The 22,502-nt window shown below is 55.1% G+C and overlaps 7 protein-coding genes across 7 annotated transcripts; 4 read left to right on the forward strand and 3 right to left on the reverse strand.

Annotated features, from left to right (window-relative positions):
• Positions 1-3,290: 3,290 nt before the first annotated feature.
• On the forward strand, positions 3,291-6,904 carry PHYSODRAFT_347945 (hypothetical protein; the record flags this gene model as incomplete). Its single annotated transcript, XM_009537151.1, has 7 exons — positions 3,291-3,369; positions 3,398-3,592; positions 4,039-4,144; positions 4,638-5,137; positions 5,727-6,316; positions 6,396-6,639; positions 6,717-6,904. The coding sequence occupies 7 exons, from the start codon at positions 3,291-3,293 to the stop codon at positions 6,902-6,904; spliced, it is 1,902 nt and encodes a 633-aa protein (XP_009535446.1).
• A 360-nt stretch (positions 6,905-7,264) lies between these two features.
• On the forward strand, positions 7,265-8,322 carry PHYSODRAFT_288622 (hypothetical protein). The gene has a single exon (XM_009537152.1). It carries the CDS (start codon positions 7,286-7,288, stop codon positions 7,718-7,720), a length of 435 nt encoding a protein of 144 aa, XP_009535447.1. The 5' UTR covers positions 7,265-7,285; the 3' UTR covers positions 7,721-8,322.
• A 1,081-nt stretch (positions 8,323-9,403) lies between these two features.
• Positions 9,404-11,298, reverse strand: PHYSODRAFT_524984 (hypothetical protein; the record flags this gene model as incomplete). Its single annotated transcript, XM_009537153.1, has 3 exons — positions 9,404-9,543; positions 9,613-10,622; positions 10,703-11,298. 3 exons carry the CDS (start codon positions 11,296-11,298, stop codon positions 9,404-9,406), a joined length of 1,746 nt encoding a protein of 581 aa, XP_009535448.1.
• Positions 11,299-14,256: 2,958 nt separating this feature from the next.
• Positions 14,257-14,992, reverse strand: PHYSODRAFT_525109 (hypothetical protein; the record flags this gene model as incomplete). The annotated part of the gene is made up of 2 exons (XM_009537154.1): positions 14,257-14,690; positions 14,770-14,992. The coding sequence occupies 2 exons, from the start codon at positions 14,990-14,992 to the stop codon at positions 14,257-14,259; spliced, it is 657 nt and encodes a 218-aa protein (XP_009535449.1).
• Positions 14,993-16,996: 2,004 nt separating this feature from the next.
• On the reverse strand, positions 16,997-17,275 carry PHYSODRAFT_409323 (hypothetical protein; the record flags this gene model as incomplete). The annotated part of the gene is made up of 1 exon (XM_009537155.1): positions 16,997-17,275. A coding segment is annotated over one exon (279 nt), but the record flags the coding sequence as incomplete, so codon positions are not given.
• A 1,643-nt stretch (positions 17,276-18,918) lies between these two features.
• On the forward strand, positions 18,919-20,682 carry PHYSODRAFT_564714 (cellulase-9, endo-1,4-beta-glucanase; the record flags this gene model as incomplete). The annotated part of the gene is made up of 2 exons (XM_009537156.1): positions 18,919-19,081; positions 19,150-20,682. The coding sequence occupies 2 exons, from the start codon at positions 18,919-18,921 to the stop codon at positions 20,607-20,609; spliced, it is 1,623 nt and encodes a 540-aa protein (XP_009535451.1). The 3' UTR covers positions 20,610-20,682.
• A 543-nt stretch (positions 20,683-21,225) lies between these two features.
• On the forward strand, positions 21,226-21,744 carry PHYSODRAFT_339248 (hypothetical protein; the record flags this gene model as incomplete). Its single annotated transcript, XM_009537157.1, has 1 exon — positions 21,226-21,744. The coding sequence occupies one exon, from the start codon at positions 21,226-21,228 to the stop codon at positions 21,742-21,744; it is 519 nt and encodes a 172-aa protein (XP_009535452.1).
• Positions 21,745-22,502: the final 758 nt, after the last annotated feature.

The following is a 22,502-nucleotide window of genomic DNA, read 5'->3' on the forward strand; positions in this document are numbered from 1 at the left end:
GCGCGGCAGTGCCACCGCGGCATCCACTCGTGCGAGCTTTTCACCCCCGATTTAGGCTCCGTACATTGCAAACTGATGTGCGTTAGTCGTTATCCCTGCATGTGCGATAGCAGAACGAAGCACAGATCATTACCTTCATGACTTTATGAAATACCTTGAAATCCTTATAACCAAAGGTCGTCTCAATTCGCACGGGAATCTGTGGCCTTCGTCCTGATCGAGCTGTCTCCTGTGTAGCAGTAGACAGTTATGCCGAGACAGCGGGCAATTCGACTTTCACGACGTCGAGCTGGAGAAAATAAGCTCGAAATTGTTATCGTTGGGTGGCGTATCTACATGTAGAAAGAAGTGCAAGAAGTGTACGTGCTGAGGCAGCTACAAAGTGTATCATGCACCGGCCACATAATTGCTTTGAGCCGCATGTAATATACTATATAGAAAAGGTTACTAACTAGTTAGTAGTCCTATAGCGAGGTGAAAGCGGGGTAAGTGCTCCTACAACAAAATCGCTCTATTAGCGTCTCGTAAAGCTTTCACGTAGTAGCATCTGCGTGTAGTTTAGCGGGCGGGCGCAACATTTGCGACTTCGACAAGGAAGAACCGGTCACCAGCAACCGTGGCCTACAGCGTGAAGTAGTTAGTGGATCGGTACGTCCAAGGCCATTCACAAACCGGCGTAGATGTTCGCTACGTTTCGGGAGGACTACATGATCGGCGTTGAAACGGTCAACCGTTGATCGTTGATCATCAATGGGTTCGAGTGCACGCGGACCAAAAGGCTCGACAGGGTGTGGACAGTGTCGCGCCCAGGACTTGACTGACGCAGATCTCCATGAAGATGCGATTTGTCGAGTGCTTCGGCTCGATTCACCGGTCTCAGGTACTACTCGCCCCCAGCATATCAGTCCTGCCCAGGGCATCAGTGCCTGAAGCGAGTTTGTACAATTGTCGTCCACGGCAAGGCCCCTTTCTTCGAGAACGAGTACGAGAATGAGCTGGGCGAGGGCCAAAACGTATTCAAGTCGACTTGGACGAGGAGCACTCCACTTCATGCAGACCACACGTCGAGCCCCATCTCGCGGTCGATAAGTGTGCATTTTTGCATTCTTAGCCAGCAAAGAAGTCCGGGTGGTTCCACATATCCAAGTGCAGCTGATGATCTTTGACACTGTAGGGCTCAACGGATATGTGCTTTCGGACGGACGTCGAGGCTGCATACCACGAGCCATGGAGTACTGTACACGTACTGACTGGCGATGCGGTTGCCGTACAATCTCATAATTTATAGCGGAATAGTTGTTGGCGTGCCGTGATTCACGACACCCCAACAACACGGCTCGTTGGATGGCCACCAAGTTGAAGTGCGAAACCTTCATATTTATATGCGGTCCCTTTAGAACTTTATGTGCGTACTATACCGAAAAGGCACAAAACGGGTGTCTCGCTCCAGCTTAGAACTTACCGCCGCGGCAAGAAGCAGTAGTCCTGGAAGCGCGAATGTGTGAGATGAAGTAAGGCAAAGACAGTTCTTACAGGTACTTGTAACTGGTTCAAATAACGTCTCTAACCGGTTCAACTCACGTTTGCTTACGCTCCAAGACGTGACCAGGACACGTCCACTCCAAACACCTCAGATGCAGATCCTCGGGAAGATTCGTGCGTATCTTACCCATATGCCTGGTCAGTTCCGAAGATGAAAAACAGATACATTAGATGCAAGGTGTTGAGATCTTCGCGTACATGCAGGGAGTTGTTAGCTTGAATAACGTGCAGCCAAGACCACTTACAGCCAACGAACACGCAAGCATCGCTGTCTGACCACGCATTAGCTGTTCTTACCCGTATTCTGCTAAATTAAAGATGAACTCCCGTGGTGTCTCAGCCTCTTAGTGCGTGGCGGATGACTACACCACAGTGTCTTTTCGCTTGCTTTGTTTTCCATTAAGATAAATGGTTGTCACTTACCTTAAAACTCCACTCTATCGACAGTGCTATCTAACGAAGGTCTTCTCAATGAGCTTAAACTCGACGCATGAAGGGCGGCAGTGTAGACATTGACAAACTTATCTCTGCTAAACTCGCCACCTTCTGGGCCGATACTGACAGCTCGTCCTTGAACGCGATGGACCTCGTTCTTAGGCATAACCTGCTCGGCAGCCATCCCGTCGCAACACTAGAAGCATTATCCGATTGTAATGCAAGTAGACAAGCTTGCACTTCGTCTTGTGACCTCGTCGTGATCGCTCAGCACAATTGATTGACCACCGGATGAGCTCGACAACCTCGGGTGGTTTTCAGGCGACGCAGCGTGCATGACCGAAGCGCACAGTGTGGCGGTACTGAGGGCGCCATCACGGGTGGCTTACGGATGGAGTAGCTGCGGGGTATGAAGTTCAGCAGCGGCTTGCACTGACAAGCAAAGTAGTGCCCATGATTTCAATCCTGGGTCGCAACACCTGCCTTTTTTTCCACTGTGGCGAACAATGTTCTCAGGCAGCTGACGTCTTAGCCAATAAGAAATGCACACAAAATATAATGATTTTAAGCCAATCAAAATTCACAACCGACCTCAATGAGAGGTGAACCTCTCATTGAGGTCGGTTATGAATTCAACATTACAAGTACGATAGTCGTCGAAGCCGTCAACCTTACAAGTACCTTACTTGTTAAGTGACATGGGGCTGGGTGGGATCCTACAAAATCGCCAAAGATGACGGTGGGGAAGTGCGGGCGCTGACAAAGACGAAGGTTCGTGCAACCCAATAAAGGGGACCTGCAGGATATAGCTTCGGCCGTCGCTAACCTTGGTATTCAGTTGACTTGGATCTCGTCGTCTAGAAGACAACGAGACGGTATTGGGGGCCTATAATAACCAAGGTGCGGACGGCCAGAAGGACAAAATACGAAAATACCCAAAGATTATGTCAGAAATACCCACAGAAGGACATCAGCACCATTGCAGAGAAAGGAGAAATCCGAGTCCGGGTCGACAAAAGGACGACAGCCAACAGCACTCTTAATGTGCAACCAGAACCTCAAATAGCAACTTCAAGTCAGCACTTAAGTTGCAAATTCGCAACTTTCCGCCACCTGTCACACATTCTCTCAGCCACATCAGGCCCCGCAACGCAGCAGTGCAGGCAGGAAAGAGATCGATCTGTACGGAGGGATGGAGCGCCGTAGAAGGGCCTGTGGTGGCGCTGAAGCTCCCTCTCTACGGTACGAAGAAGGACCAGTAACGTGTTAATGATGAAACGTGCTAACAGAAGTGCTATGTGTTGCTTCGTCTTATGCAGGGCATTCAAGGGCATCTCGTGATGGAGCGTCACCACAGCGGACGTGCAGAAGTGCTCTCCGCTCCCGGTGGAGGTGAGAAGGGGCTTCCCGGAGCGCGAAGTGGGGCTGGACGTGGCTGCGTGCCTCAAAGCTGACGACGTGGACGCAGAGAGTCGCTGCGTCGGTCGGAGGAAACGTGCAGCTGGAGCAGGCGGTGCAGCAGGTAGCGCTCTTGCAGGAGCGGCTGCGACAGAGTTGTGCAAGGTGGTTTGTGGGGCGGCTACGCAGTGGCGACGGCTTGCTGCAGCCCCGCGTGGTATGTGTGCACGCCTAGCTACGGTGAGTCTACTGTCTGAAGTTCCTATGTTAGTTCTGATTACTAAACTGAATGTGTATTGCGGATGTGTGCGATTAGATTGATAGACAATGGAGGACCATGCATGATAAGGATCAATGTTGACGCAGCGAGATCAGCAAGGTATTGCAACAAATGCGAGTTTATTTGACGAACTTATTGCTCTTCTAGTTTGTGCGAGTTTATTTGCCTATTGATCTTGTTCACAGGCGCGCTCGTTAGTTTTTGTCTAGTGCGTAGCCATTTTGTGACCTTCTCACAGTGGAGCGTCTTAGCCCGCCAAGGGCACTTGGCGTTGGGAGTTTCCTCAGTGCAGGACCGGCAGCTACAGCGACGAAGCCGGTAGCGCATGTTATGCGGCTCGGCCACGGTGCACGGAACTAACTCGCTGTTGGTAACCTTGGAAGGCTTGATCGTCTCCAGCAAGATGCTGGCGTCTTTGTTGGAGAAACCGATTGCGAGAGGAGTCCAGAGGAGAGCTCGTGGCATGGCGATGGGTAGTAGGGCGGCAAGGTGCGGCGAGTACTTGTTGCTTAGGCTTTCGAAGTATGAAGGGCCCTTTAAGGTGCTGGTGGGATGGCTGGCTGTGCTAGCGTACCAATCCTTCGTGCATATCGTACCTAGTTGGGTGCTGCTGTGTGGTGTTGGGTGGCCGTTGTATAGTTTGTATACACGTGTCAATTTTTAGGTATTGATGGTAGTTTGTCGGCCAAAAGGCAATCTCCAATTATAGTATCGCCAGTATAGACAAATTAAAGCCCCCGTAACCTGGACATCTTACGTTTTCAATCAACAAATTTTGATCTCTCCAATTTCCAGCCAGCAATGGGATTTGAACACGAATGCGTATCGCGTGCTCGTTACACCTATTTACCCACTCTGATTGGTTTAAAATGCGTCTGTCATTGGCCCTGGCCCTCACAATTTGACTCCCTCAACCCACAACAAGCAGCTGACGATGACAAGCAACCTGTGCCTCCCTGCTACTGCTGGACCTGTATTACAGACTCCGTCCCGTGGTCGCCTCGATGGAGACCAAGTTCGAAGTGCCTGCACTGCCTTTTGAGCAGCACATGAAGACGCGACAGGCGCTGAACCATCTCCCGGATCTACTGCTGGACGGATTTGCTAAGCTACTGGACGAGAAATGCGTGAGTCAGCAAAGTGTAACGCGAGAAAACCTCAGCTCGACGATCCGTGTACTGCTAGAGGAGGCTGGACTATGGCAGGCGCAGCAGCGCATTCAGCAAGAGGCAGCCCAATCAAGTTCAACCAGCATCGTTTATCACTGGCAATCAGATGGGCGCTTTCATCGGATGCCGCAGGATTTTGCTTTTCCACAGCTAGATGCGCTAAGTGTGTGGCGTATTTGGTGGCTTGGCCACCCTGCTGCCGGATACCCGCCTTTTCGGGCGCTGCAGCCATCTGACTTCACGAAGACCAACCGCAAGATGTTTTCGGAATGGACGGTGCTGGTCCGACATATCGTCGCTGGTGTGGAGGCAAGTACAGGGGCGAGAATGCAGCGACCAACTTCACAACGTGTAGCCGACGATCTCTACCAACTCGGCATAGCTCATGTGCCGATGAAGCCGCCTACACATGGGGCGAAGCAACGGCCCGAGCGAGCAGTAACCACTCCGGCAGGCAATCCACGAGTCGAATCCGGAGGCGAGGCGTGTGCTGTTTCGTCACAGGAAGCGCACTAGAAGCACCAAATAGAGGTTAACAGCATTAACAAGGCGTTAGTCGTGATTACGCAGCACATTAGCTCGTTCGATAGATGCTTGTTCGTCTTACCTCGCCGCCGTTCCCGTCGAAGATGCACGACAATGGGATCTGGCGCCCCGCAGAGTGAGTACTGCCCTGTAGTGATGAGAATATTAGCCAATCAGGCGACGTTCGTTATGCGTGTCACGACGGTTACGGGATCTCGACACAAGCCATTGATGGAGGCCGTGCTATAAGTTAACTGTAAGGTCGTTGCCGTATTTTTGTAGCCATGAACGACTGTAGCCATATGTACCGAAACACTAAATTCATGTACCCCTACACCACTCCTGTCATTTGGGCCGCACTCGTTCCCGCCAAGCAGTCGACTCCAAGCAAGCAGTAGATAACCTCGAGGTTGCCATGGCGGTCAAGGTGGGCGACACGGTGCTGGCGTACCACGGCGTGATGATCTACGACGCCAAGGTGCTGAAGGTGGACAATGGACAGGGCGTGCAGCAGGAGCCGGGCGCCGGCGGCCAGGCGTCGGCCAGCACGCAGTACTACCTGCACTACCAGGGCTGGGCCAAGAAGTGGGACGAGTGGGTGCGCCACGACCGCGTGCTGGAGGACACGCCCGCCAACCGCGCGCTGCAGCAGAAGGCCAAGGAGGACATGGCCAAGGCCAAGAAGGAGAAGCGCCTGGCCAAGAAGAAGAAGATCAGCTCGGCCGGCGTGGACGCGCCCAGCGCGCGCAAGTCGCCGTTCAAGCGCCTCAAGCGCAGCGTCGAGAACGACTACGAGGAGTTCCCGGGCCCCGGGGAGGGCGGCAACAGCGACGAGACCACCTCGGCCAAGCAGATCAACATCCAGATGCCCTTCTCGCTCAAGAAGCAGCTCGTGGAGGACTGGAAGAACGTCACGCAGGCGCCGCACAAGCTCGTGCCGCTGCCCCGCAAGCCCAACGTCAGTCAGGTGAGGGCTGCAATTATGTGTATGATAGGGTGAGCTGCTGGCCTGGTTGGATGCTGATTTGTTGGTGGACAATCGACAGATTATCAAGACGTACTTGGAGTTTAAGAAGAGCAAGGTGCACGAGGGCGAGGCGAGCGAGGAGAAGGAGTACAAGAACATTGAGGGCATCATGCAGGGCGTGCAGTCGTACTTCGACCGCGCGCTGAGCTCCATCCTGCTCTACCGCATGGAGCGCCGGCAGTACCAGGAGCTCCGACAGAACCAGAGCGAGGAAGTGCCGCTCTCGCAGATCTACGGCGCTGAGCACTTAATTCGGCTCTTCGGTGCGTGCTGTCATGGTTTTATTGTGGCAGAATGGGAGGGAGGACTGATGCGTGCAAATGCTTTGCTGCCTCGACAGTGAGATTACCTGTGCTTCTGGCCGGCTCCAACATCGCTCCGCGCGAGCTGCACCAGATCCAGGCGAGACTGAACGACTTCCTCAAGTTCATCCAGAAGAACTCGGCCGCCTGGTTCGTCACGGAGTACGAGGCTGCGTCGGACAAGTACGTGGAACAGGCCACTGCTGCGGCCTCTTCATCCTCGTAGCGGGGCAGTAGCGGGGCAGAAGTATGTAGCCATCTTTCGCAATGTCAACTTGACTTTTACACTTTTCGTACCTACTCGCACAATGGCTACATCTCCATTCGAGCCGTTACTTCCTGAAGAGCCAAAGTCTCCGATATGTCAGTGACGCACTGGACCTGGACCATGCTGCTGTACGCCATCACGAGCTGGCAGGCGTGGGTTCTGGCCGCTTGCATGGTGTACGCTGCCTTCCAGCTGCACTACCTGCCCGAGGGCCTGGCCAGAGTCGTGGCGCGCGTGTACTTCTACCCGACATGGCCGCTCACGTACCTGTCGCGCCGGAAGAACTACTGGACGCTGGTGGACTCGCACGTGCTGCTCGGGGCTGCACCAATGTCCTTCATGCCGCATGTGGACGCTCTGGTGTCTCGCGGTGTCCGCGCGGTTGTCAACCTGTGCGACGAGTACGCGGGCCCCGAGAAGCAGTACAAGCGCCAGCACATCCAGCAGCTGCGTCTCCCGACGGTGGACCATTGCGAGCCGTCCTTGGCGGCGCTGGAGGCGGCTGTGGCCTTCATCCGCACGCAGAAGCAGCGAGGGGTCCGGACCTACGTGCACTGCAAAGGGGGCACGGGTCGTAGTGCTGCGGTCGCTTTCTGCTGGCTGGTGGCCAACCGGGGCATGACCCCACGGGAGGCTCAGGACTACCTCAACGAGAAGCGTCACGTACGCAAGTCGCTCTACCTGCAGCCTAATGTGCTGGCGTTCTGCAACAAGATCCAGACTCCTAAGGTGTCGGACTCAAAGGCGTCGGAAGGAGGAGACGCGGACGAGTGAGGCAGATACAGTAAAGGTAGAGTTAAAGACCGGGAAGGTACAACACGGTTGTTTCTTGCTACAACGTAGCCATGATGCTCAAAATGCAGTGGCGGGCTCTTGCTTCGACTCCTTCGGCGTCTTGGGGGCGACGTCCTCCACGTCGAACGTCATGAAGCCTTTCTTGTGCATGCGGTCGGCCAGTTTGCGGCCGAAAGCGAACGCGGGCGTGTAGAAGCCGCCGGTGACCGCTGGAGTATCACTTGGGTCGTCGCTGCCGTCACGCAGCTCGCCCTTGACCAGACACAAGGCGCACTCCGTGATCATCCGCATCGTCATCCAGTAGCCGGGGTCCCCCTTGCCCACTGCCTTCAGCGTTGCTGCCAGCTCGCCGTCCTCCGTGAACCCATTGCCATCGACTATGAAGTAGCCATTAAGCAGCATGTCTTCGGTCGGACCTTCACCCGGAGCAGGGGCCAGCTTCTGCAGCAACTTGCGCGTCCACTTGAAGTAGAGCATGCCCGAAAGCACCATAGAGACAGCAGTGATCAACGCCTGGGTGAGCACTCCACCTGTCGCGAACCTCTCGCTGTAGATGAAGCGTGGGCCGTAGAGGTTCTTGAAGAGGTAGTTGGATCGGTGCACGACAGCTTGGTCCATCAACTGACCGGGGAACGCGGACGTCCAGCTCTTCGCAGTCTCGTTGTAGCGCACGGACAAGCTGACGGAGTTTGGAGCCACGAGCCCCTCAGCTCGTTTCAGGTTTATCGTCTTCTCGTCCGTCAGCACGAACGGGTTGCACGTGTCCGAGAGCTCCTTGCTGGTCTTGCCTTCCACCATTTGAATCACTGAAGCGAAGGTGCCTCCACTGACGCCGCCCTTGGTCTCCCTGATGAGGAAGTCGACTCGTCCAGTCTTGGCGTCCTTGCCGTAACGTTTGCGGATTTGAGCTGCGAGCAGGTAAGCGATGAGATCCGACGGCGCCGAGTCCACACCACACGAGTTCACAACGATAGCGCCGCTCTGCGCTGCCACGTCTTGATACTTGCGGATCATCTCGCGCACCCACAACATCTCGCCAGTCAGGTCGCAGTAGTGCACGCCGTTCTCAGCACACAACTTGACCAGCAGCTCGCCGTACAGCGCGTAGGGTCCCACCAGCGACAGCACCACCTTGGTCTGCTTGACCATGCTCAACAGAGACGCCTCGTCGTGACTATCCGCGATAAGCGTCGGGATCGCCTCAATCAGCTTGCTGTCCACATCCGGAAGCCTGAGCACGAGCTCCTCCTTCAAGGCCGCCAATTTGCTAGCACTGCGAGCTGCCAGCGCCCACTTAATCGCGGTCGGGGAGCCCAGCGCTGATTCCGGCTCCGTGATCAACTGTCGCGCCGCCACTGCGCCCGTGAAGCCCGTCGCGCCGAATACCACCACGTCGAACTGTTTGCTCATGACTTGAAGCGTGTCTTGAATCTCTTGACGAAGGTGAATTCGAAACTGGTGGTCTTGGACCTTCATGTCATGCCGGAGGTATCGGATACCGTTGGACGGACCTCTACGCGGGAAGCTCTGGCCTTGTTGAAGCTGTCAAATCATCAATCCAAGTGATCACTACAGTAGCAAGTCCAAGTGGACAAACCATCGCATAATAATTCATACATATTGATTTTGGGCAAGACGACGAGACCTGTGCTCTCACGTACATCAGTTCTCGTAAAAGTTGCCAAACCTGTTGTACATCAGCTCTCGGTCGTACTTGGCACGAGCGCTTTCGTCGGAGAGCACAGTGTACGCGGCTGTCATTTCCTTGAACAAGTCCGCGTGAGTCGACGTCTTCGCTTTGTCTGCGCACAAACAAAGCAACAGTAGTTAGTGATCACACACGACCTTGCTATCAGCAGAAGCATCCTCACCTGGGTGATACACGAGCGCCAGCTTCCGGTACGCCTTCTTGATTTGGTCGCTCGTCGCTGCCTTCTCGATCCCCAGTACGTCGTAATGCGTGCGGCGCTGGGTCTTGGGCGCCATGAACGAGGCCCTGCTACTAGCGCCAGCACCGGACGACTGGTACCTGCTGCCGTAACTGCTCCCGTTGTTGTTGCTGCTACTGCTGCTGCTACCTCCTCGCCGGAAATTGTCGTAGTACCTGCTATCGCTCCAGGACGACTCCTCCCAGCGATTCGACCGCCTCTGGCGCTGCTCGCGTTCGGCTCGCTTCTTGGCCGCCTCTCGTTGCCTCGCTTCTTCCCGAGCTTTGGCGATCGCTGCCTTCGCCTCGTTGCGCTCACGACGAACTTCAGCAGTCGCCTCGGTAGGCAAGTCATTGGGCTGTTCACGCAGATACCGGTCGAAGTCCTTGACTGCTTCGTGAAACATCTTCAACGCGACATGGCAACGCGCTCGCCGCAGCAACGCACGCGGGTACTGCGGCTTGCGCTGCAGCGCTTCGTTGCAGTCCAGGATCGCCGTATGATATCGCTCCAGCCCCATTTGAGCTGCCGCGCGATTGCAATAAATAACAGCGCAGAACTCCTGGTGCTGCGGGTCGATCTGCCCCGCCTCCGAGTAGAACCGCACTGCTTCTTGATACTCGCCTCGCTTGAACCGCTCGTTTCCGTTGTGCTTGAGCTGCTTCATCTCTTGCCACTGCCGCTTCAGTTGAATCACGTTGGAGCTGCAGGGGGCGACAGTCTCCAGGGCGTTAAGCAACCCTACGGCTTCCTCAACGTTGTTCTGGTAGTGCAGCGTGGTTGCCCACAGCAGTCCCAGATCGATGCCGACGATCGTGATCTTCGCCACGGTCTTCTCTTTGAGCGACCTGGAGTTATTCCCACCTCTGCCTTCCGGAGTGGACAACTTCCCATGACTTGCTTGCTGCTTCTCAACGATCGCGTTGCAAAACTGGATGATCTGATCGAACTCCCTGCCAAACACAAGCCACGAACAAACACACGAGTGTTAGGTAAAAGTAGATGGCTTCCGCATATAACAAAGAGTACGTACTTCTGATGTAGCAGGATGCGAACCTTCTGGACCTGCAGCTTCCTGCAGCTTGGAGCAAGCCCCAGCGCGCTCTCGGTATGCACTAGTGCCTGCTTAAAGTCGCCGCAGTCAACGTACCACTTGATTTCTCCTTGCAGATTCGTCAATTTCTTGATGGTCGCTTCCATCTTGGCGAGCGAAGCGAGGTCTGCATGATCACTGCTGCTGAATTCACCATTGTTGCCTTGCATCAACTGCTTCGCAGTGTCGAGATTAGCTTGAGCGTGAGCAGTGTCTCCCAGCAGAACTTGGATACGGCCCAGTCGAAGGTACGCGCGAGCATACGTCGCGTCCAACTCGATCGAGCACTGACACTCACGCTGCGCTTCTGAGATCTGCATCAGCATCATCAGAGACGCTGCTCGGTTCGCATGGAGCTTGGCCTTATCAGTCCTGAGCTCAGGCGTGTCCAGCAGCGGGTAGTGATGCACGTTAGACTCGAGAGCCTCGATACTCTGGCGGTAGTACTCTGCTGCATCTTTGAAGCAACGTGATCCATGCGCAACGCCACCCAGACGCTTCAGTTCCAGCCAGTCACGCTCGTCTTCGCTCTCCATCTCATCGTCACCCTCGTCCTGATGAAAATGTATAGTTGGCGGTGGGGCAGACTTGGCACGCTCTGCAGCAACCCCAGCTCCACGCAGAGCTGCTCGGAGAATCCGGCGCGACCCAGCGAAGGCAGGACGAGCGCTGCCTCCGTTTCCTTGCTCAGCCTTGCCAGGTTGACTTGACTCCGTTGTTGGGAAGGAAGATTGGCTGGCGCTGTGAGACTGTGGAGGCTGGTGCTGGGACGGGAAAGCGAACGCACTAGAACTGTTCGTTTTCCCGTTCTGTGGGGCCGCCGCAGTACCAAAGTGGGTGCTGCTGGGGGCTGCATGTGCACTGTCGAGACCTTTCTTCGCTGTGGGCCTCACGACATTCGGCTGAGCAGGCGGTGCAAAGCTCGAAGTAGACGGGTGACTTTGGAACGTCGTAGGATCGGCGGGCGGACTACGTCCATACGTGCGGCGCAGACGAGCGTTCTTGCGGCTACGCTGGTTGTGCATACCAAACGGAGATGGCGTTGTTGACGATGACGACGAGGAGGCTCCAGGGGATGGCTCAGGTTCGGTGGCACCGAACTTGGGGTCCTTCCTTGGGCTGTTCTTTTGTGCGAACATCCCGCTCCTTCTGGGGCGCACTCGCGAGTTGTGTCGCGAGCTCTTGTGTGCAGTAGCGCTTCCCATTTGAAATCCACCGTTAGCTGCTGCTTGTCCTGGCAGGAATGGATCGGCTGCTTCTGGCTGCGACTGGGACGTTTTCACTTCACAGAATTCAAACGGACGGCTGGGGGTGCCATTGCCAAACAGAACCTGTCTGGGCGTCGTTGCCGGAGCGGGGGCACTACTGGCTGAGCCGAATACACCACTCCGAGAAGGCGATGGATCTGCGGCCTGAAAAGGATTCGCAGCCGAGTTGCCAAACGCAAACGATCCATTTGCAGAAGATTTGGCCGAAGGAACAGCAGAGGGGACCTTACCCGCGCCATTTCCCTGCGTTTTGTCACCTCCAACCCGGACAAAAGGGTTCTCTGATCGCTGACGAGTAGCCGTCGCTTCCTGGAAAAGTACCGAGCCAAACGAAGCTGCAGATGTTGTCGTGAACGGTGAGGCACTCGGGTTGCTGGTAGCCTGTGGAGCAAACGATGCGCTTGAGTTAGACTTCTTTTTCCGGCGATCTGAGACTCGAGAGGGTCCAGCAACACCAGTCGAAAAGAACGCGGAAGCTGTCGTGGGACCACTGCTCCCAAATGAAACTCCAGCAGCGGGAACTTTCGCCGTCCACGAGCTTCCTGCTGTTGTTGTGCTAGTTCCAGTTGAGGCCGACCCCGACGAATTAATCGATTCACTGCTGCTTTGTCTTCCCCAAGTACCGGTAAACGTCCTTCGATTCTTGTAGCCTTGTCCAAACAGAAACTCGGCGTTAGTCGGTGTCTTGCTCACGGGTTGCGTCTGTGGGCTTGGGCTTCGCATGTGCGTGTCGTCCCCATTGGCTGCAACCTTCGCCGCACTTGTTGAAGGCTTTGGCCTTGAAGCCGAAGGCTTCGACGTTGCATGCCCGACGAAGTTGTACGGCTTCGGCCCCTTGCCGCTTTGACCGAGAGTAAAACCGCCATCAACAGGAGGGAAAGGAGCTGCTGTCGTGTGTCGCGGAGTAGGACTACGCATGTGAATATCATCTCCAGCCTCCCCAAACGCTGCCGACCCAGTCTTCCCAAACGTAAAATCCGGAGTTTTCGCTTTAGACGCCACATCGGATTGCGCCGTGGCGAACGAAAACACTGGAATCTCCACTTGTGGCGGCGGGAAACTGAACGCTGTGTTGGGACTTTGTCCCGCATTGACCGGAGCTTTATCGCGTTGAGACGATGGCTGCTGCATCGTAAAATCTGTCGCCGACGTCGTCGACTTCTGCTCTCCTGTGAACAGCGTCGAGAACCTTGGTGAGACCCCCGTCGGGCGATGCTGAGCAGTGGGCGTGTGCCTTCTACGTAGGGGCGTCTTCTTCTTCCCCCCAACGCCGGGAGCGAACGCAGCCTGGAAGCCCCACTCGCCAACCTCCACGTCGAAAAAGTTGGGCGTCTGCGTGTTATTGGGCTGCTGTTGGCTCTCCTGCTGGCCAGCAGTCTCCTTCTCTTCCTCTCCCTCTTTCTCCACATCTAGTTCATCATCTTCATCTTCAGTCTCCTCCGCATCTTCTTCTCTTTCTTGCTCCTCCTCCTCTTCATCTTCTTCTCTCACGTCCACACTGCGTCTCTTGAAGGGGTTGTCGTCAAAGGCCGCCTGCAGGTCTTTCCAGGCGTAGAACACGCCCTTCTTCTCCTCCTTCTTCTGCTGCTCCTCCGTCTGCGTCAGGTCAACAACGTCCGCGTCCTCCAACTCTTCTCCACTCTCCAAGTGCTCGTCGAAAGAACGAGAACCGTTCTCGTCCGTCGTCTGCGGCTGCTCCTCGTCCATCTCGTTGTCCGGGTCCAAGTCGTCCGTGTCCACAGAACTCGTGGCCGAATCCACCTCCGAAGGAGCATAGTCCTCATCATCATCCTCCTCTTCTTCTTCTTCTTCTTCTTCTTCCTCTCCTTCTTCTTCGCTGCGCGTGGGGTACGAGAACGAGTCGCAGGGGCTGGCGGGCGCCTCGTCCACCTCGGACCACGGGCTGCCGTCCTCGGAGCGCGTGTCCCGCTCGTCGTCCGAGCTCTCCGGGTACTCCACGAGCCGCACCATGGTCGCCTGGAGGCGGCGCTTGGGTCCGTCGTCAGCAGTTATGGCGCGGTTTGGATGGCTTCGATATGGGCGGACGGGGCGACAGGTTGTGACTACTTGGTTTTAGTGACATATAACTTGATGTTTGTATGTGGCAGAGGTTGCAGATGCAAACAAAGGTTCGTATTTCGAGGGGATATAGTGGACAATGGTGCAACCGCTGCAGTCTTTTCGATACGTGCATGGTGTAGTGTAATCTAGGGCATGGGCGATCTTCTACGAGCGCTTGGGCTTCTTGGCGCCGCTCTTCTTGGCGGCCGCCGATGTCCGTCGCTTGGCGGTCTTTTTGCTGTCTGCGGGCGCGTCGTCGTCGCTGTCCAGCGCGTCTCCGGCCTGTTTCCAGGCCACGTCCTCGGCCGCCTCCACGTCCGCGTCGCCGGTTTGCCGCACGCGGCCCACCTCCGTGCCGTGCTGGTTGTCCCAGTCCTTGAGCTTGGCGCCCATCATGAAGTCGTCCTGCACCACGGACCACGAGCTCTTCTTGGCGGCAGCGGCAGACCTGTCCGTCGTCGACGTCGACTTCTGCTGCGACGCCTTGAGCAGCCCCAGGAAGTTGTCCTTGGACATCTCCTTCACCTTCTTGTCGTTCTTGTCCTCCCTCTTGCCGCTCTGGTGCTGGTGCTTCTCGATGGCATTAAACAGCGCCACCACTAACAACAAATTAGCAATAAAAGCACCCACACAAGTCAGCACCTACCCACTCTCGCAACAAGGGGTGCTTGGACGCACCTCCTTTCGTCGCGATCATGCGCAGCTCGCGGTCCTGCACAGCCGTCGTGTGGTCGGGCACGGCCATATCGTTCTGGTCGCGCTCGCGCTTCTCGGCGGCGCTGAGTCGCGCCGTCTTGGTCTCCTTCCTGTCGCTCTGGATCTCGCGCATGCGCGCGGTGGTGCGCTTGGCCAGGATGGGCTGCGCGTCCTCGGCCACGTTCTGGCCCAGGATCTTGCTCATGGCGTCGCCGAAGCCCACGGCGTCGTGGGTCTCTTCATTGCCCTCGTCGTCGGAGCTCTGGGGCTCCACGTCCTGCTCCTCTTCATTCTCCTCCTCGCCGCTGCTGCTCTGGCTCTGCTCGCTGCCGCTGGCTGACTCTGCGTCGGACGAGGCGGCGGCCTCGGCTTGCGGCTTCTTCTCGCCCTTGGACACGGACACCTCGGCCATGCTGCAACTTGGTCGTCAACCGTTGTGATGGCCACCAACCGATCGGAAAGGAATTGGTGTGTCATACACGTTTTTGGGTAAACATGGTGTAAAATTGAAGATTTACATTGAAGTTGCCGCGTACTCGCGCTACCATTGGTCGGCACCGACTGCCATCGGATGCTCACCACCCCAAGAACTTGCTCTTTCACAGCGTTAAAAGGGAGCGATCCCTTCTCAGCACAAAGCTACGAAGTAGTATTTATTGTGGAATCCGGAGGCGGCCAGAATCGTACAGGACAGGAAGCACAAACAGCTCAGCTCCATGAGCTACTAAAGTGCAGCTTCACTTACTCCATTGGAGTGGGCTGCTCGGTTTGGTGGGACTGGAGAATGGCTTGGATCTCGTATCGGTAGTTTAAGCGCGCTATCTCGTCAGCATTTCGGCCTGAGCAATCGGCCACATCGATCGCCGCGCCGTTGTCGAAGCAAGCGGACACTGGCTTCGTGGCCTCTATACTCAGCCTTCATTATTGCGGTTTGATCGTCCGCATCCTTCCCGTTCACGTCTGCGTCGTGGTTCACCAACAGTCGGATGATTTCGACGTGACCTTCTTCCGCGGCCAGCGTCAGAGCCGTTTGTCTTCATGTTTACTTGGGCTCCGTTGTCCAGAAGGAGCGTCGCGATCTCAGTGTGGCCCCTTTGTGACGCGATGATAAGGTGCGTCCACCCAATGCTACTCGCCACGTTGACGTCAGCTTTGAACTCCAGTAACGAGCGCGCTGCCTCGGTCTGTCCACGAAGCGTGGCTTCGTGCAGCGCCGTGTCTCCGTTGTCGTCTTGGACGTTCGGATCTTTGGCTCTAGACAGCAGCAGCCTGCAGGTTTCCAACTGCCCAGTAGCGAGTGCAGCTAAGAGAATAGGGCAGCCGGTGTGGAGTACTTCGTCCACTTGTCCTCCGTGCTCCAGGATCAATCGAACACAGTCGCTGTCTCCTCCTGACACAGCGAAGCCCAACGCCATGTCTCCGTTGGCTGTCTTAGCGTTCACGGAGGATCCAGTCTCCAAAAGAAAACCCACCACAGGAGCGTGCTTGCTCTCAGCTGCCGCCATAAGTGGAGTATTCCCGTATGAATCGGCGAGGTCGATGCTTGCACCATGACTCACGAGGGTGCGGACGACATCCAGATGTCCGAATATCGCAGCGATCAACAGTGCAGTCGACCCATCATCCGACACGGCGTCAATGACAGCTCCACCCTGTAGCAGAGCCTCGACCACATCGGGATGGCCATACTGAGCCGCTCCAGCGAGCACTCGGTGGCCGTTGTCGTACTGCTTATTGGTATCTGCCCCCTTCTCCAGTAGAAACCTTACGGTGCCACAATGCCCTTCGTATGCCGCAGTGATGAGAGCTGTGAACCCTGCGCCCCTCGTTAGCTCAATGGAAGCTCCTCTCTCCACTAACAGGCGGACGATAGCCAGGTGACCGTGCTGCGCGGCGGCTATCAGCGGAGTCGTTCCCTTGTCCGCGGCTTGGTCGATTACTGCTCCATATCCAGCAGAAGCTGAGCGATGTCCACAAACCCTTCATTGGCAGCCCAGATGAGCGCGGTGGAGCCATTACCACCCCTGCTGTTGACAGACACTTCCTTTTCAAGGAGAAAACGCACAACCTCGCTGTGTCCATTTTGTGTAGCAAGCCCCAGAACGGTGTATCCACGTTACTCTCCTGCCTCGACGTCGGCACCATTATCAACAAGAAGGCGCATAACAGCAGCGTGGCCATTCTGAGCAGCACAAGCTAGTGCTGTGAGTCCATTCCGATCTCGTTTCTCAATGTCTGCACCACTTTCCAGCAAGAATCGAGCGACATCAACTCGTCCGTGGATACAGGCACTGATGAATGGGGTCGCTCCTGAGTTTACTGGCAGATCGAGCTCAGCTCCATTCGCCAACAAATAGCGCGCAGCATCGACTTGTCCGTGTTCAGCAGCCCAATTCAAAGCGGGGTATCCGTCACTGTCGGCTCTCTTGATGTCAGCTCCCTTGGCCAACCAAAGCTTCATTGTCTCGACGTGGTCGTTCGAGGCAGCACCCATCAGCGGCGTCAAACGCACAGCTCTGTCGTGTGCAGTTGAAGCGGGTCAGGATGAAGTTGTCCTGGTTTTACTAAACGGAGGGGCAACGGTTGACGCCCCCGACCTCAGGGGACTACCCCACTCATTTTCGCAGCTGGAAAGGGCTACACCAATATCGCACGACGGCTTCTAGACGGAGGGGCTCGTGTTGATCTCGGTTCGGAGAAGGGAGTCTCCTCGTCGACTTTGTCGACAGCCGCCCCCTTCTCCAAAAGAAACCTTGCGACAGCGCCATGGCCATTCGAAGCAGCGTCCATGAGCGGTGTGACTCCGTAGTTGGTAGCTTGATCAACCACAGCTCCATTCTCCACTAGAAACTCCACAACGTCCAAGTGTCCGCGGTCTGCAGCCCAAAGGAAAGCAGTCGATCCGTACTCAATGAGTATTACTCATTGGTGTGGTGGATATCCGCTCCCTTCTCGAGCAGAAGCTTGATAACACCCAAATGACCGCTCTTAGCCGCACAGATTAGGGGTGTGTTGCCGTCCTCGCTCGTCTTCTTAACATTGTCTCCACTATTCAATAGGAGATGCACGACGTCGACTTTACCTCCTACTGCGGCGATAATCAACGGTGTGTCTTCCTCTTCGTCGGCCTTGTCGAGGTTCGCCCCATTCTCCAGCAGGAGTCGAACGATATCCACGAACCCTTTCCTAGCCGCGCAGATGAGAAGAGTCGTACCGTTTGAAGTCGTGAAGTTGATGTCCGCTCCGTTCTGCAGTAGAAGATGAACGACGTCCAGGTTTCCCTTTTCGACAGCAGCGTAGAGCGCAGATAACCCACTGGCATCCACCGCATTAATGTCGACCGCTTTCGTCAAAGCTTTCTTGATACCATCGAGATCTCCGCAGTTAGAGACCAGAATGAGCTTGTTGGCGTTCTCTATTTCGCCGTCTGTAGCCATGATGCGGACAACTTGGTTTCTTCACGGCGTTTTCGTTAGTGGGGATCGGAATGGAGTTAAGTGGGCACAAAATGCTAGGTACAGAGCGCGAAAATCTGTTGATCACTACAACACGGTGTGCATGCACCTGCTTTGGTCTCTGGATACTTGCCTGCTATCTCAGCATTCATGAGCAAACGTTCTTGCACTACTCCACCGACACGCTGTTCACTTCAACTTGGTCCATGCATATCCAGCAACCAAACTCTCCACCCAACGACCAAGGCCTATTCGTCTTGCTCTTTGCTGTTTCTCCCGGAATCACCTCCTTCCTTCGCCGCACAACCTCAGACCACCTCGATCATGGACGCTCGCTGCCACCAAAGCAGCACACAAGTACTACATGTAACTACTTAAGTAAATGATTTTAATCCGCTTCCCCACAGAGGGAACAAACTGCAAGCAGCCGTCCGCGACAGCCTCTCCTCACCTCGCTCAAGCCAACGGGGTCCGTTACAGTAGTCGTCTGTTTTCACTTTATCTGGCTCGAAAAGGCGTAAATCCCCATAATTACACTAATCCGCTACAATTTAACCCAATCCGTCGTTCAATCGCCGCAACGGTCGAAGCTTGCACCCGCAACGGTCAAGCACAAGAGTGTAAGGCGTCCCCCCACTCCCCCACTCCTCTCCGCACCTCGAGCCCCCTCTTGCCCATGACGCTGTGCGGCCGGCTCCTGGGGCTTCTGGCCGCCGCCTCCGCCCTAGTCACGCGCTGCGATGCCGGCAGCAGCTTCATCGACTTCCGCTCCGTGGACGGCGAGCTCAAGGCCGACAACGAGACGTTCCACATCAAGGGCATCAACTGGTTCGGCGCCGGTGCGTCCACTGCAATCCCAATCCCAATACAAACCCCCTAGTATACTGACCGTGACAATGCTCTGTAGAGACCATCGAGCTCGTGGTGCAGGGCTTGTGGCCGTCCGCCACGTCCATCGGCGACGCCATGGACCTCTTCACCACGTACGACATCAACGCGCTGCGGCTGCCGTTGGCCATGGACTCGGTCATGGACGACCCGACGGTCAAGAGCACGCAGACCGGGGGCAGCCCCTCGCTGGCGGGCAAGTCGTACCTCGAGGTGCTGGACGTGATCGTGCGGGAGGCGCGCAAGCGCAACATCCTCATCATGTTCGACAGCCACCGCATCGAGGCGTCCGAGCCCGACTTCCCGGACATCGCAGTGCCCGACGACATCACTCCGGCCCTGCAGAAACTGGCCACGAGGTACTGCGACGACCCGGGCGCCTGGAACGTGTTCGCCATGGACATCAAGAACGAGCCCAAGGGCAAGGCCACGTGGGGAAAAGGAGACGAAGACACGGACTGGAACCTGCAGGCGGCCAAGATCGGCAACGCCGTGCTCAAGAAGTGTCCGAGGCTGTTGATCTTTGTGGAGGGCGTGCAGACGAATATTAAGGGTGTGAGCTTGGAGTGGGGGCAGGCCGGGGGATCTCTACAGGGAGCCAAGAAGTACCCCGTCAAGCTCAGCAACATGGAGCGGCTGGTGTACAGCCCCCACTTGATCTCGCCGGGTGTTGACTACAAGGCGCCGTGGTGGAGCGACTCCAACTTCCCGGACAACATGCCGGATCTCTGGGACGAATACTTTGGCTTCGTGCCCAAGGAAACCGGTCAAGCAGTGGTGGTCGGATCGTGGGGTGCTCATATGAAGGACAAGAACAAACAATGGGCCAATGCTGTGTCGGCGTATCTCGAGGAGAAATCCATTGGGTCGTTCTACTGGGCTTTTAACCCCCAGTCTGCTGATACTGGCGGCTTTGTGAAGGACGACTGGGTTACGGCCATCGACGAACGCGTTGCGCTGTTGGAGTCGCTGCCTACGACCAGCGTTGAGGATATCGTCGCTATTTACGCCAAGTGTACCAAGACTTGTGCTGGAAATGGCGGGTGTGAAGGTGGCAAGTGCATTTGCTACTCGGGATGGAGCGGACCCCAGTGCGAGATCTGCTCCGAGGGCGACACTGGAGCCTGTAACGACATGGGGACGTGCTTGGGTAACAGTACCTGTGCATGTGACGACGACGCGGACGGCAAGTACTGTGCTGGCACGGAGTGTGACGAGGTCGACTGTGGCGATGGAGACAACGCCGGCTGTTTCAATGGCGAGTGCACGTGCCTCTACAATTGCGTCGGCAACTCTTGCACAGTCTGCGCTGTCACTGAGTCGGCCCTCGCGGACGCTACAAACGGAGCTACTGTTCTGTGCGATGCGTGCGATGCCCAAGAACAACACGACTTTTCGTCCGCCATCACATCGCAGTCTGCCTCAGTAGGATCGACTGTATTTGCTGCCATCGCTCTGATCTTCTCGTGTTTCCTTTAATGCTATGCTTTCGAGCTACATGTAGTAGTACAGAGAGTAACGGCAATAAGAAAGGGTCAACAACTTATAGTTCTGACAACACATAAATATTGAATTACACAGGACCTCTGTTTAGGTACTGAGTTTATCAAAGTGATGTGGCACACAAAGCAGCAAGGTTCCCGCGCATTTTTCAAACTCCAAGGACGGAGTCTGTGTACACGCAGTGGCTCAACCACTGCGTGTGCATCAACGACCGTTGTGCTTCAGCGCCCCAGTGCTCCCGTCACACTTACTTTCTCACCCACATTGCCCGCAAACTGCCACTAAGGAAGATCATGAGCGCCTGCAGGTTAACAGGTTTTCCGTGATGAAAATGCGCAACAGATACGATGAATGAGCCTCCTGGATTATCTGTCACATCGCACTACACCATGTAGTCGAATGACAGCCGGAGTGTTTGCGTTGTAGTATATTTCTATGGCCAAGATATGCTGATACTACATTATCAACGTGATGCCCTTCATACGTCGAGTCATATCGGAATTTATTTTTGTGTGTATATTTAGATGCGCAGTAGTCCAGTGGTTACAAAGCTGTTGTCTTCTCCAGGTCTCACTTTCGAGCCTGAGGCATCATGGAAGGTAGCGCTTCCGCGGCCGTGCCTTGCACTAGCTCAGCTACAACGGGGAACGCACGCTACGTGGAGGACAACGTTGGTGACAGCGCTGATGAGGATGAGCAACTGGACTCGATTTGCCAGCAGCTAGATTTTGGGGACTACGACGAAGTTGAGATCAACGTGGGTGTAGATCACGGTGCTTTAGAGTTGGTGGAGGCTACCGTAGCGAAGTATGTGTCGATGGGGTTCTACGATTCGCTACAGGAGGCGACCGTGGCACTACAGCAGCACAATGAGTTTGAATACACCTACAAAACTCGGTACACCTCCAAAAATGTCACTGGGACTGAGTTCAAATGTCGCTCGCATGCTATGTGCCCCAGTCGCCTCAAAATTGTTGAGCGGAAACTTGGAGCTAACTTAGTTCGATACGAGTTGTTGCAGAAGGGTGAGCACGGTGATGCTTCTGTCTCGCGCACGCGGCATGGTATTGCAGCTGTTCACAAGTCTGAAATTGACTCACTATTGGGTTAGGTATGGGAGCAAGTCGAGTACGCAATATGTTGTTGCACAAATATCGAAAATCATCGTGAAATAACGGAGCCCGGCCAACGTGGCATTCCCGTTCGAATCGTATTCAACAGTGGTAACGCCATTGTGCGTTCGAAGAACTTGGCTGGGTCTACGGTCACTACCACGCGCTCGAAAACGTACGTTTAAATATTGCGTTTACTTTCTACCAGGTTCATTATGCTAATTGATGATTATATACAGCTTTGTTTCGTCGCTAGAAGGTAGTACAGGAAGACTGCGCCCATCTTTGACATTTGGATGAAGTTTCTTTCATTGCAACAGGTGTCGGTCAACGTCGAGCCTGGACTCCGAAGACTAGCTACAGTAATGTGCGGTGGCCACGGACAAGCAGGGCGTCGTAGTGAGTCGCAGCCAGTGTATTTGAAGGTCGTGCGCCTCAGGAAGACGAGTACGACCAGCCTGTACTACAGGCCCTGTAGCGTCGAAGTCCATCGTCAATCGGGCTAGTAATAACGTACCTAACGTGTTTCATTTATTTCGTAAAGTCAATACCTTTAAAGCTCCGCAAGATTTGATTTGACTTGATTATTGTATATACCTTCAGTACTTTAATCGTTGAACCCTTTCATATTGCCGCTACTCTCTGTAATACATATTGCATCGCACATTTGTAACATGAAAATACTGCCGGAATCGGGTACCCGTCGATAATTATGCACATTTGTTTTACCAAAGGTTGATATTAATCGTTTATTATT

This window comes from Phytophthora sojae, assembly GCF_000149755.1.
Source record: "Phytophthora sojae unplaced genomic scaffold PHYSOscaffold_10, whole genome shotgun sequence".
NCBI classification, from domain to species: Eukaryota; Oomycota; class Peronosporomycetes; order Peronosporales; family Peronosporaceae; genus Phytophthora; species Phytophthora sojae.

Excerpts from the sequence above, each read along its gene's own strand:
- PHYSODRAFT_288622 (XM_009537152.1), top strand. The coding sequence starts at position 7,286 with ATGCCGCATGTGGACGCTCTGGTGTCTCGCGGTGTCCGCGCGGTTGTC.